Source organism: Tamandua tetradactyla, chromosome 23, assembly GCF_023851605.1.
Source record: "Tamandua tetradactyla isolate mTamTet1 chromosome 23, mTamTet1.pri, whole genome shotgun sequence".
Taxonomy (NCBI): Eukaryota; Metazoa; Chordata; class Mammalia; order Pilosa; family Myrmecophagidae; genus Tamandua; species Tamandua tetradactyla.
This window is the reverse complement of record NC_135349.1, coordinates 32,484,989-32,498,906: the sequence shown is the minus strand read 5'-3', so window position 1 is coordinate 32,498,906 and position 13,918 is coordinate 32,484,989. Positions and strand designations below refer to the sequence as shown.

Here is a 13,918-nt window from a genome sequence, read left to right as displayed (position 1 = left end):
CTCTTCTCCAAAAAAAAAACAAGGAGATTGTTAAGGGCTCTTGCCCTGGACAGGCACAGTAAAAGTTAATTTAAGAAGTAAGGCTTTAGAACCTCATAGGGTACTCAAGGGAGAATAGGCTTATTGAATTGTCACAGCTACTACCAGGATGAAGGGGCCTCCAAATTAACTTTATGACAAGAGTATTAAGGTTATCTTCTAACATTTAATTGAGAATTGCTAAGCTTATGAAGGTTTATTACTTGATTACTAGATCACATATTAATAGAAGATAATATTTAGTAATTCATGGTTCTCTTCATGAAAGAGGCTTAAAATCTAAAGCCCTGCTGCTGCTGTGTATAAGTTAACTATAATTTGAAAAAACCTGTAGCTCAAAAGAAGCAAGAGGCCAGCAGTGTTTTTACTTGAGTTTTCAGTAGTTAATTACAGATACTATAGCTAATATTTATTCTACTTTGAAGGGTCTTTACCCTTCCTCATAAAGGAGTTTAAGGAGGTGTTTTGGCTTCATTTAAAATTTGGTATTTTTGAGGAGAACTAGGTTACAAAAGCATTAACCTGTCTGCTCCTTCAAAAGATAGAAAGTAACAGTTGGTAATTGTGGAGTGATAATCTGAACTTCACAAAAGAGAACTTTTAAATATACTATCTCCATAGAAAGAAGGCCCTGTAAACTGACGTCACCTCAGTCTCTAAACAACTTGAAAATTATGGGTTTGGTTTTGTTATATGTAGAGATATATACCATATAAATGGTATCGCTGTCCCTGTATAGATTTGAATAGATGATTCTACTCTCTTGTTTGTAAGTTTGAAAATAACTATGAGTAGGGGAAAAAAAACAAGCTTATTTGTCTTAGATGATTTTATTTGAAGGAATAATGACTTGGGATTTATTTTTCCAGAAGTATAAACCGTGGACGACATCACAGTGAAAGATCACAGAGGACTCAAGGCCCATCATTACCAGCAACTCCAGTTTTTGTACCTGTTCCGCCACCTCCTTTGTATCCACCTCCTCCCCATACACTTCCTCTCCCTCCAGGTGTTCCTCCACCACAGTTTTCTCCTCAGTTTCCTCCTGGCCAACCACCACCTGCTGGTTATAGTGTCCCCCCTCCTGGGTTTCCCCCAGCTCCAGCCAATTTATCAACAGCTTGGGTATCATCAGGCGTGCAGACGTCTCATTCAAATACCATCCCAACAACACAAGCACCACCTTTGTCCAGGGAAGAATTCTATAGAGAGCAACGACGATTAAAAGAAGAGTAAGTATTTTAATTTGAAATTATTATATGTTTTTTCATTTTCTGATGTAACATTAAATAGGTTTCTTTGGAAACACTTTTCATTGTTTCCTGTTAGAACAAGAAAAAAACCACCTAAAAATTAAACCAAAGCCATACAAGCAACTTCCTCAGGGATTCCTAGTTATTTATAGATTTAAAGTGGAAAACTAATGGCAATTTCATTCATTTCATTCATGATCTGATTACATTTGTCTTGTTAGTTTTCTTAAATGGTTTTTGTTAACTTTCACTCTTTAACTTTATTTTACTAGGGAAAAGAAAAAGTCCAAGCTAGATGAGTTTACAAATGATTTTGCTAAGGAATTGATGGAATACAAAAAGATTCAAAAGGAGCGTAGGCGCTCATTTTCCAGGTTAGTGTTTTGCAAGCCTTCACAACAAAATTACAAATGGGACTTTGAATATCCAGGGATTAGCTATGGATATAAATAACATGGCACTTATGGAATTTTTTTGATTCGGTCTAGGTTTATAGTAATGAAGATGTAGCATATTTCCCAATATCTGTTTATTGAAATAATGTCTCAAGGTAAATTCTACTGTGTAGAATTAGCAGTCATGGGAATTAAATTACCCTTGTCCCTCGAAGTTTATAGTGTGAACTAATTGGGAAATGTTTGTGAAAGGAAAGAAATAGGGAAATAGCCAAAGAACATTTCTGAAAATCCTTTTACCATTAAGGCTACAGCTCTTGCTGGAACATTAACCTGTGTAATTATGAACTAACTGTAGAATACAAATTGCTATGGAGATAGAAAAACTGAATTATAAAATTTTCCCTGGAAGTTTGTTTTAAAAGGCCTTATTTTTTAAGTTTACATTTGAAATGTGGTTCCTTTTAAGGCTAGACTATTGGTTAATATGAAACAAAAAAATGACTCATTTAAATATCAAATAGGAAGTGAAATTTAAATTTAATTGACATTTTGTTTAGTGTTAATTAGCTCATACAACTTTCACGGTACATTAATGCGCTCTACTCTTAATTGTTAAGATTTTGCTTTTCTTTTTTAACAAGTGATTGCTTTGATCTTTATGTACTTTATTCCATTCCAGTAGAGGTCACTGTGCCTCTTTAATCACCTAAAATGAAATTGATAGAAAGATGAAACCGTGAGGAAAAATTGCTAGACTCTGAGAGCCTGTTTTCTTTTGTATATATTTCTCAACTATCAACTATTGTTTTGTTTTGTTTTGTTTTGTTTTTAGGTCTAAATCTCCCTATAGTGGTTCATCATATTCAAGAAGTTCATACACTTATTCTAAGTCAAGATCTGGTTCGACACGTTCACGCTCTTATTCTCGATCATTTAGCCGCTCGCATTCTCGTTCCTATTCACGATCACCTCCATACCCCAGAAGAGGCAGAGGCAAGAGTCGAAATTACCGTTCACGGTCTAGATCTCATGGATATCATCGATCTAGGTCAAGGTCGCCCCCATATAGACGATATCATTCACGGTCAAGATCTCCTCAAGCATTTAGGGGACAGTCTCCCAATAAACGTAATGTACCTCAAGGGGAAACAGAACGTGAATATTTTAATAGATATAGAGAAGTTCCACCACCTTATGACATGAAAGCTTATTATGGGAGGAGTGTTGACTTTAGAGACCCATTTGAAAAAGAGCGTTACCGAGAATGGGAGAGAAAATATAGAGAGTGGTATGAAAAATACTATAAAGGATATGCTGCTGGAGCACAGCCTAGACCCTCAGCAAATAGAGAGAATTTTTCTCCAGAGAGATTTTTACCACTTAATATCAGGAATTCTCCCTTCACAAGAGGCCGTAGAGAAGATTATTCAGCTGGACAAAGTCATAGAAGCAGGAACATAGGTGGCAACTATCCAGAAAAACTTTCAGCGAGAGACAGTCACAATCAGAAGGATAATGCAAAGTCAAAAGAGAAGGAGAGTGAAAATGCTCCAGGAGATGGTAAAGGAAATAAGCATAAGAAACATAGAAAAAGAAGAAAAGGAGAAGAAAGTGAAGGTTTTCTGAACCCAGAATTACTGGAGACATCTAGGAAATCAAGAGAACCTACAGGTAATGAAGAAAATAAAGCAGATTCATTGTTTGTTCCCCCAAGCAGAGATGATGCAACACCTGTTAGAGATGAACCGATGGATGCAGAATCCATTACTTTTAAATCAGTGTCTGAAAAAGACAAGAGAGAAAAAGATAAACCAAAAGCAAAAGGTGATAAAACCAAACGGAAAAATGATGGATCTGCTTTATCCAAAAAAGAAAATGTTGTAAAACCGGCTAAAGGACCCCAAGAAAAACTAGATGGAGAACGTGAAAAATCTCCTCGACCTGAACCTCCACTTAAAAAAGCCAAAGAGGAGACTCCAAAGACTGACAATGCTAAATCTTCATCTTCCTCTCAGAAAGATGAAAAGATAATTGGTACCCCCAGAAAAGCTCATTCCAAGTCAGCAAAAGAACACCAAGAGACAAAACCAGTCAAAGAAGAAAAAGTGAAGAAGGACTATTCCAAAGATGTTAAATCAGAAAAACCAACTACTAAGGAAGAAAAGACCAAGAAGCCTAGTGAGAAAAGTAAGGCACTTGATAGCAAGGGAGAAAAAAGAAAAAGAAAAACTGAAGAAAAAGGTACAGATAAAGATTTTGAGTCATCTTCAGTAAAAGTCTCTAAACTAGAAGTGACTGAAATAGTGAAGCCATCACCGAAACGCAAGATGGAACCTGATATTGAAAAGATGGATAGAACTCCTGAAAAGGACAAAGTTTTGTCCTCAGCTGCCCCAGCCAAAAAAATAAAGCTGAACAGGGAAACAGGGAAAAAAATTGGAAGTGCAGAAACTGTAACTAATACAAAAGAACCCTCTGAAAAAGTGGAATCAACATCTAATAAAGTTAAACAAGAAAAAGTGAAGGGAAAGGTCAGACGAAAAGTAACTGGAGCTGAAGGATCAAGCTCAACTCTCGTGGATTATACCAGGTATTTGATTATGGGTGGGTGAATGTAGATGTTTCTTTGGGAGAGGATTCTTTTAATTTATCTGTGCTTGTACTTTTTACCAAAGTGAAACAATTAAGAATGGGCTCTGATGCTGGGGGTTTGGCTGGTTTGCTATTTTCTTTAAAGTAAGGAATTAAGTATATTTTGGGAATGAGCATATCTGTTTTATAACTCATTGTAGATCTGTTTGTTTTTATGCAATCATATCCTTATTTCATTTATATATATTAGAGCAGAATAATTGGCTTTTTAAAGTTAAAAGGACATTTATTGTGTTTAACTGAAATCTTAACGTCACCATTTTTATATTTATGTTTTCTAATTAATAGTAATTTTATCGTTTATTTAAAATGTTTTATTTTTTTTTAGTACAAGTTCAACTGGAGGCAGTCCTGTGCGGAAATCTGAAGAAAAAACAGATACAAAGAGGACTGTCATTAAAACTATGGAAGAATATAATAATGACAATACAGCTCCTGCTGAAGATGTCATTATTATGATTCAGGTTCCTCAATCCAAATGGGATAAAGATGACTTTGAATCTGAGGAAGAAGATGCTAAATCCACACAGCCTGTATCAAGTGTAGGAAAGCCCACTAGCATTATTAAAAATGTTAGCACCAAACCATCAAATATAGTCAAATATACTGAAAAAGAAAGTGAGCCATCAGAGAAAATTCAGAAACTAACCAAGGAAGGGAGCCATGAAATTATACAGCATGAAGTCAAAAGTTCAAAAAATTCTGCATCTGGTGAAAAGGGGAAAACCAAAGATCGAGACCATTCAGTGTTGGAAAAGGAAAACTCTGAAAAGAGGAAGAGCAGCACTCAGCCAGAGAAAGATAGTAGTTTAGACCGTCTGAATGAACAAGGAAATTTTAAAAGCCTGTCTCAATCTTCTAAAGAGCCTAGATCTTCAGATAAGCATGATTCAGTTCGTGGTTCCTCAAATAAAGATTTCACTCCCAATAGAGAGAAAAAAAATGACTATGACAACAGAGATTATTCAAGTTCCAAACGTAGAGATGAAAGGACTGAGTTAACAAGAAGAAAAGACTCTCCTTCTCGGAATAAAGATTCTGCATCTGGACAGAAAAACAAACCGAGGGAGGAGAGAGATTTGCTTAAAAAAGGACCAGGAGATTCCAAAAAAGGTAACTCAAGTCCCTCAAGAGACAGAAAACCTCATGACCACAAAGCCACTTACGATACTAAACACTCAAGTGAAGAAGGAAAATCTGCAGATAAAAATCCTTGTAAAGATCGTGAAAAGCATGTATCAGAAGCAAGAAACAATAAAGAGTCAAGTGGGAATAAATTACTTTATATACTTAACATCCCAGACACACAGATTGAAAAAGAGCAAGTTACTGGGCAAATGGAGAAGAATGCTATCAAGCCTAAAGCCCAGTTAAGCCACTCCTCTCGACTTTGCTCTGACTTAACTAGAGAAACTGATGAAGCTGCTTTTGAACCAGACTATAATGAAAGTGACAGTGAAAGTAATATATCTATAAAAGAAGAGGAAACTTCAGGAAAAATTTCTAAGGAACTGAAAGATAAAGTGTTGGAGAAAACGAAAGAGTGTGTGGACACAGCAGCAGTTGGTCAGATTGGCATAACCAGGAGCCAGAGTCAAAGCAGTCCTAGTGTTAGTCCCAGTAGAAGTCATAGCCCTTCTGGAAGCCAAACCCGAAGCCACAGTAGCAGTGCAAGCTCTGCAGAAAGTCAGGACAGCAAGAAGAAGAAAAAAAAGAAGGAAAAGAAAAAGCACAAGAAACATAAAAAACATAAGAAACATAAGAAGCATGCAGGCACTGAAGTAGAGTTGGAAAAAAGCCAAAAACACAAACACAAGAAAAAAAAGTCAAAGAAGAACAAAGATAAAGAAAAGGAGAAGGAGAAAGATGACCAAAAAGTGAAATCTGTCCCTGTGTAAAAGGACAGATTTTAAAAATTGACTTAATTACTAAGTCATCTGTATTAAATTTTGTTATAATGTAAAGAGATTCAAGCCTTGTAAATAATGACATGGAAGATCCTTTGCTGCACTTAAAATATTGCTGCTTGATTATTTGATTTTTACATCAGAGCTTTATAACACGAACTTTTGTACAGAATTGTGAGTTGTGACCATGTAACATGAGAGGTTTTGCTAGGGCCTATTATTTTTAACCACCATTAATTAGTTGGGGGTGGAGTTTACTGTACTGTGAAATTTTCACATTTGAATTTTTTTAATTGCCTGGCAGAAGCTGGTATCAGTTCTAAAATATCAGCAGAATGATTTGCTGAATTCATTACAACCCCGTTATGTCACTTTTTGATTACAATAAAAGTTTTCAGTAAACTTTTCAAATGTTGACTATTTGCATTATTTGAAAAAAGTAGTGTTTACCCTTCTGTTTTCCTATTTTTAAAAATCTGTTGACGTGTTAATATAAGTTGAACTGACTATACAAAATTTTGATGTAACCTTAAAAGATAAACTTTATTAGTGGGCTGGTGGTGAGTGACCAAAAATAACAAATCAGGATTAATTTAAGGATATGGTTGAATAGATCTAGAAGAATCTTGAATTATAGAATTAGAAGTTTGAATTTGAATCTGTTTATGGCCATGTATTCACTTTCTTGAAACCCGTCAGAGTTTAATACCTACTCAATTCCTGGATAAACTGTCTAGTTAAAGAGCACTCAACCAGTGAGTATCTGTCCAGAAGTACTAGGTACGACTATGATGGGTTTCCTTCATTGCTGTGTTTCCGGAAGCATATTGTGAGCAATGGAAAGTCGCAAAGAATGGAAATGCGGTAGGAATGGTACACTAGAAACATGGCAGTATGAATAGGCATAACGAAGGTAATGATTTAGGGGGCAAAGGGGGAAGACCAGTTCTTGGCTGTAATGGTGATCTAGAATATTGGGGCAGATGACATGGACTATGGTGGTGGAACAGTAAAGGAAAAGATTTATATGAGAAGCAATTTGCTTTTATAAATGTTCTGCTTCCTTGTCTTAGTTCTGTATTTCTAGAGTATGCCATGTATATAATACTGTATACCATTATTGATACTCAATTTAGGTAGTAAACATTCCTGAAAAGTGTTTAAGTGCAACATTTAATGTTTTAAAATAGTAAGCAATTTAAAGAAAAATTATATAGGCAATGCACGATAAACAATATGAAAGCCATTCAGGAATGAGTTGAGAAATGCTGCTTTAAATGAAACCAACTTTACCCTAAGGGCTCTGCTTTTGTGATTATTACATCTCTATCGCTAGGGATGGGATCTCTGTTTTAATTACTCTGCATCCCACCCCCACCCCTCTGCAACATACAACATATATTGCCACTTTTGGATGATTAAGTTAGACTGTGCTATTTAATCCTTGCTAATCTGGACCAAAACTCCAGATGGTATGTCTCACATTTGTTGAAAACTTTGGTACCCACAACTGACTTACAAATTCCAACATTTGAGGTCAGTATCATTACTTAGACTCCTGTTCTTTAACTTTATGCTCAAGTGATCTTCACTTGAACTGAAATCTGCAACTGACAATTAACTGGAGTGACGTGGAATCATCTCTGATTCCCTTCTGACATTTTAAACTCCATCCACACAGCCTGGGTTCCATCCACACAGCTTGAATTTCTAGCTTTACTCTTGGCCTCATTTAGGCCTCCAGTGTTTGAACGCAGCCCATGGTTCTTTCCACTGACTTTCCCTTCCTTAGGTTGCCTATACCCTGCCTTTCCAGGCACATGCTAACACCCCAAGCCCTGCTCTCTCTCTCACCCATCTTGCCTCACCTAAGCAGCTAACCCTTAAACCTAGATTAGGAAGCCAAACAGCTTAAAGAAATACTTGAAGAAAATTTAAGTGACTTAATTGCCAGAAACTGTGCCAAGTGTTTGTATTTTATTTAATCCTTAAAAATTCTATTGGCTCTTGATGTCCCATGAAGATTCGGTCCAATCTTGGATACGCAAGCTAGTGTCTGACTGGTCCAACTTACCCCTGTCATGTGAAGGAGTGAGTCACTTAATGATCTGTCCACCTATTTTTGCTGGTCCCAAAAGGTCATGTTTTATCCTCTCTGTGTTTTTTAACTCTTGTATGTTTCATCTGGCTGGAATCACCCTCCTTTGCCTGACTGGGGATTTCCTACTCATTGTTTTGTGAGTTAACTTATTTTCTTTAGCTCCTTGCCCACCCACCGCCTAGCCCAACGCACACAATCTGAGGTGCTTAGCTTCGCAAAGTATGCTGCAGTAATGCTTTCCAAGTTGTATTTCTGTGGGCTGTGTTTGGTTGTTTCCCTCATCAGACTGAGTGTGAGCTTCTCAAAAGGAATGCCTGGTTTCCTATATTCTAGAAGCCATGTCATACCTTGCAAGTAATAGGCAATATTTGAATTAATAAAAAAAACAACTTTGTTTTAGCTTCAAGATTGTGTTAACCAGGCAAATTATGTCTGGCCTGCACGGTGGTCAAAAGTATGTGCAGAAGCCAGTAAGCAAACATCACGGGCAACCAGAAATAGGTTAACTTTTCTTTTAAGAAGTATCTTTTTTAGCTACTAATAGATTTGAGAAATAGTATCCTTCCAGTTCCTAGCTGCTTCAGTGTGCCAAGGATATTCCAAAGTGTTAAAATCAGGGGCTTAAAAATAACTCCTTTGCTAGTCTCATGCTAATTCCATAATGTTTAAACTTGGAATTTTAGAGAAGGAGAAAACTAGTTGATGTTTTATTCATCCTGATTTGTACAAGTGTCTCCACATATGTCTTGTCCATTGTTTCCTGTCTTGAGCTCCTTTATTGTATGTTGTTACTGTGTAGAAGTATATAGAACAAAGCCTCTGATTAGGCACCTTGCCCTTTTTGTCTCTGAACCACTTTATGCTACTGCCCATTTAACCTAGCTTCAGTAGGTCTCTTGTTATTTTAATAGCAAAAAATCTTCACTAATATATATAATATATACATAACATGAATATATAATATGTAATTGTATATGCTGCTTTTTTTATATATTATAAACATGTCCCATTTGACATTAAATGTTTTCACAGGCAATTTTAAGAATTGAAAATGAAGTTAAAGAATAGTATCCAATAAAATAAGCTTAAATCCTTAATAAAGAGTAACATGGAGCTGTTTTATGTGAATGAGTCATACTAATATGAAAGAAATACAGTTAATAGACAAATGAAAGTGTTTCAAGTGACATTTTCAGTAAAGTATAAACAGCTTATCAAGGCTCCTCTGTACTCCTTTGATAATCGCTATTTTTAAATTTACTTTGCTTTTTATGAAACCTAACACCAGCATGATTCTTGCTTTTCTACATTGTTTTGTGGCGGTTTAGTAATTTACTGAGGTTGGCTTGGCCAGTATGTATCTTTTTTCAATTTAGTTTTCAATTTTGAAAGCCTTTATTGGTAAGATAATACAGGAATGGAAATTCATTCAGGATTTGAAATAAAATAATACTCTGTAGAAACATTGGCACTTTGATAAAATTTTGACATTTAAATGTTTTAATATTAGGCTTAATGTTATATAAATAAAGCTCTAGTACACTGATTCTTTTCATGTCCTTAAAATTAATAGAAACAAATATGCTAAATAATGAATATAAGGGGAAAACTCTATCAGGGCTAAAAATGAGGGAAGGGAATGGAAGAGGTAGACCCAGCCTGAAATGAGTAACATGTTACCATATTTTAAAAGTTGAGAAAAAGGAAAAGGAAGAGTGATATGTGGACATGAAGTGTTTGTAAATAAAATTTTTAAATAGTATGGGGTGCATGGGTGGTTCAGTGGTAGAATGCTCGCCTTCCATGTAGGAGACCCGGGTTTGATTCCTGGGCCATGCATCCCCCCCCCCCCAATAGTATTATGGTTTGTATGATATAAAATGTTTTATAGAAGCAAATGAGAAGATGTACTTCACTCACTTCTGAAAACTGAAATGTGATTTGCAACATTATGTGAAAAAAGAAAACAAGTTGAAGAAATAAATAGATACCCAGGGCTGACTGGCAACTCTATTCCTTGAGAAAGCAGATGGCCTCTTGGGAAATACTACTTCAAGAACTTGGGCATTATGAACACCCCATAATCTGGAAGGGACAAGGGTGGGTTATGGAGCAAATGAGGAATGTTACTTTTGAAGTCACTTTAGCCTCTGCAAGTAAGAGGCATACAATGGAAATTGCACAAAGGGAATCTGAAGTATAAGATACAACACTGATGGGGATAGAAGATTCTATCCAAAATGGCTTATATATATATATATATATATATATATATATATATATATAGCCTAGTTATTACAGAACAAAACAACAAAAACCCCTCAAAGATACAGTTTCAAGGCATGACATTGGTGCTAAAGTAGGCAGACAAATAGTGGGATTGTATAAAACTCCACAAATTTACTCAAGTGTAAAAGTATTTGATACAGCATAAATAAGTGTGAAAAGGATAGATTTTTCGATAACTAGTTCTAAGGACTGGATAACCATTTAGAGAAAGATTCTTTTCCGTCTTATTCTAAAATTCTAGGTGGATTACATGTCTTTTATCCAAAATGAACTTTATTCAAAATGTAATCAAGTGTTGGGCAGTTTCCTTCCACTCTTCTAGGATCATTCTCCTATTTCTTTTAATAGTTTAGCGCTTGATTTTTTCAAACTGCCCTGTCAACTGGGAACCCAGAATCTTCCCCAAATTTCTGATGATTCTTGAGAGATCTAATTGCTCTCAGTTTTCTCCTTTTTTATTCACTGGTATCTGTTCCCAGTGTCAGTTTTCCTCTTCTAATCTTGACTTCTCTCTATATGGGTTCTATCTTCATATATTTCATGACATTTCTCCCCTGTTTTACCAAAACGTGCTCTTATTTTCCTATGCATAGCATCATCCCCTCTTTTCTGTCCTATACAATAAGCTATTAGTCTTTCAAACTGAAATTAGTCATTAAGTTATTTTTCAAATAAGGAAACAGTTCCCCTGAGATGAATTATGCCATTAGGGGGCAGAAGAAGCTGCATTTAATTTTTTTTTAAATAGCTTTCCTTGCCTTTATGCTTCTTTAATTACACACTCAACTATTACACAGAAATACAAGTGGCCAATAAACATTTGAAAAAAAAGTCACTGGTAATAAAAATGTCAAAATGTAAGATAATTGCCTGCAGGCTATTAGTTACCCGTAAGATCCAAACCAACTTGATTCTCCATCCTCTCACCACTTTAACATCTCCATCAGGATGTGACTGTGGTGGTTAGTTATTTTCATATTCGCAATTTACAGACTAAAATTTTTTAGTTTTTATTTCTAACAACATTGTATATAATTGAAAAATTCATAACTTCTTCAAGACAAAAAAAAAAAACCTTTTAGTCTCCTGTCCTAATCCATTGCACCCTAATTCCATTTCTTTAGACAATATCAACTCTTTGCTAGTTCTTTCTTTAAAAAAACTGAAGACACAAAAAACACCTTGTTATATAGAAGTAACATACTCCTTGATTTTCCATTTTCAGATTATTAATTACTACTGACTTTCTAGAATGACGAAGAGGACTTAACTCCCCTTGCCCCCAACCCAAGCACACCTACCCTCTCCCATGTTCCCAAATTAAAGTTTTAGCACTGGGACTCAATCAAAATATTGTTAACGTTATTATCTCTCTTTCTATTGCATCTATATTATGAAAATCAAGGTATTCAGTGTATTAGGATTCATTGTAAAAGTTTTTGCTTTTTTCCTGGAGTTGGTAACTGCCTCATTTTAAGGTGTTTTTTTCTATTATAGATCTCCACTAGAAATGTAAACAGTATATTTAAATGTGTCAACTGTCCTGTCAATTTTATCATTTTCTTGAGATATCCCTCCTAGAACCTTCTTATTACAATAAAAATTGAATACCCTCTCAGCCTGCCACACAGCTTCCTGCAAGCTTCATTTACTACCATCCTGGGAATTTCCCTACCCTCTCTCCTGCATTGGATCATTGTGTCTTCCTCTTTCTAAGTTTGCTTCTTCATTGGGCTGGAGGGCACATGCAAGATCTAAGAGATTCTTGAGAAAGGATACATGGGAGGTAAAATTTTTGAGGGCATAAAATGTCAAAAACTTCTTACTCCACCGTCCACTTGATTAATGGTTTGGCTGGTCAGAAAATTCTAGGTTGGAAATTATTTTCAGTCATCCTTAGAAGTATTTTGCTATCATATTCCAGCATCCAAGTTTGCTGGTAAAGAGTTTAAAGCAATTGACTCCTATTAATATGTGATTGCTCTTCCAGGAATCCTTTAAGAACTTATCCTAACTGCATTAAAAAATCACAGGGGTATACTTTGGTATGAGTCTTGTCTATTTCCTCATTCTGAGTTCCCTGTCAGTCATTTAAACCTGGAAACTCTTATCTCAGTTCTAGAAGTCATTATTTGTGAGAGAATATCTTTCATTCCATTTTTTTCCGTTCTAATTTTCTTACCCTTTTTCTCTTATTTTCCATCTTTTTTGTTTTTTTTAATATATTTAAATATATATATTTAATATATTTCCTCAACATTGCCCAATTTTTAAATTTCTGTAAACATATTTCCAATTCTAAGAGTTCTTATTTGTCTTCTGATTCTGATAATATTATTATTAATAATTATTATTATTTCTATCCTTCTGTGGATATAACAGGACTTGTGGAGATATTATAGGTACTGTATTAAGGTTTTATTATATCCTGCTTTCATTAGAAACTGTATTTTGGGAACTTTTTGTATGTTCTGGGCACAAGTCCTTTATCAAAAATAAGATACACAAATATTTTCTCCTAGTCAGTGGCTTGTTTTTCATTCACTCGACAGTATCTTTTAAAGATTAATTTTTAATTACGATGAAAGCCAATTTATAAATTTGTAAATATTTGCCTAGCCCAAGTTCACAAAGATTATTCCTGTGTTTTCTTCTGAAAATGTTATATTTCAGTTTTACACTTGGGTCTAAGATCCTTTTATTTTTTTATTATTTTCTTTTAGAGTAAGCAAGTAGAAAATTTATTGAGAACACATATGAGAGGACATGTGGGCACTGTCACAGAGGTTAGAAAAGTGAGAGGCCTTTGATCCATTTTGTAATACTGGCTTTACTGAGACAAATTTCATGTACTATAAATCCACCCTTTTAAATTCTACAATGCAGTGGTTTTAAGTATATTCAGAGAGCTCTGCACCATTACCATTATCCAATTTGAGCACTTTCATAATCCCCAAAATAAAGCCTATACCCATTAACAGTACTCATTCCCTCTTCACTCCAACCACTAGCAGCCACTAATCTACCTTCTGACTATAGATCTGCCTATTCTGGACATATGAATAGAATCATACAATATGTGGGCTTTTATACATGACTTCTTTCACTAAGCATAACATTTTCAAGGTTCATCCATATGGCAGTATCAGTACTTCATGCCTTCCTGTGACCAAATAATAATCCATTGTATGTATATACCATATTTTGTCTATCCATCCATCAGTTGATGGTCATTAGGGTGATTTCCATTCTTGTGCTTTTTAAAGTAATGCTGCTATG

General features: G+C 35.2%; 1 protein-coding gene across 4 annotated transcripts in view; it reads left to right on the top strand.

Moving 5' to 3' along the window:
• The window catches only part of RBBP6 (RB binding protein 6, ubiquitin ligase), a 31,202-nt gene extending 24,407 nt beyond the window's left edge, over positions 1–6,795 (top strand). The window contains exons 16-19 of one of the 4 annotated variants that reach the window (XM_077141514.1): positions 909–1,271; positions 1,565–1,666; positions 2,523–4,280; positions 4,671–6,793. In XM_077141514.1, coding sequence (XP_076997629.1) covers positions 909–1,271; positions 1,565–1,666; positions 2,523–4,280; positions 4,671–6,240 — 3,793 coding nt within the window. In that variant the 3' untranslated portion in view covers positions 6,241–6,793. Of the gene's footprint in view, positions 1–908; positions 1,272–1,564; positions 1,667–2,522; positions 4,281–4,670 lie in introns of all 4 variants that reach the window. The other 3 variants (XM_077141513.1, XM_077141517.1, XM_077141516.1) reach the window with 3 other exon arrangements.
• Positions 6,796–13,918: the final 7,123 nt, after the last annotated feature.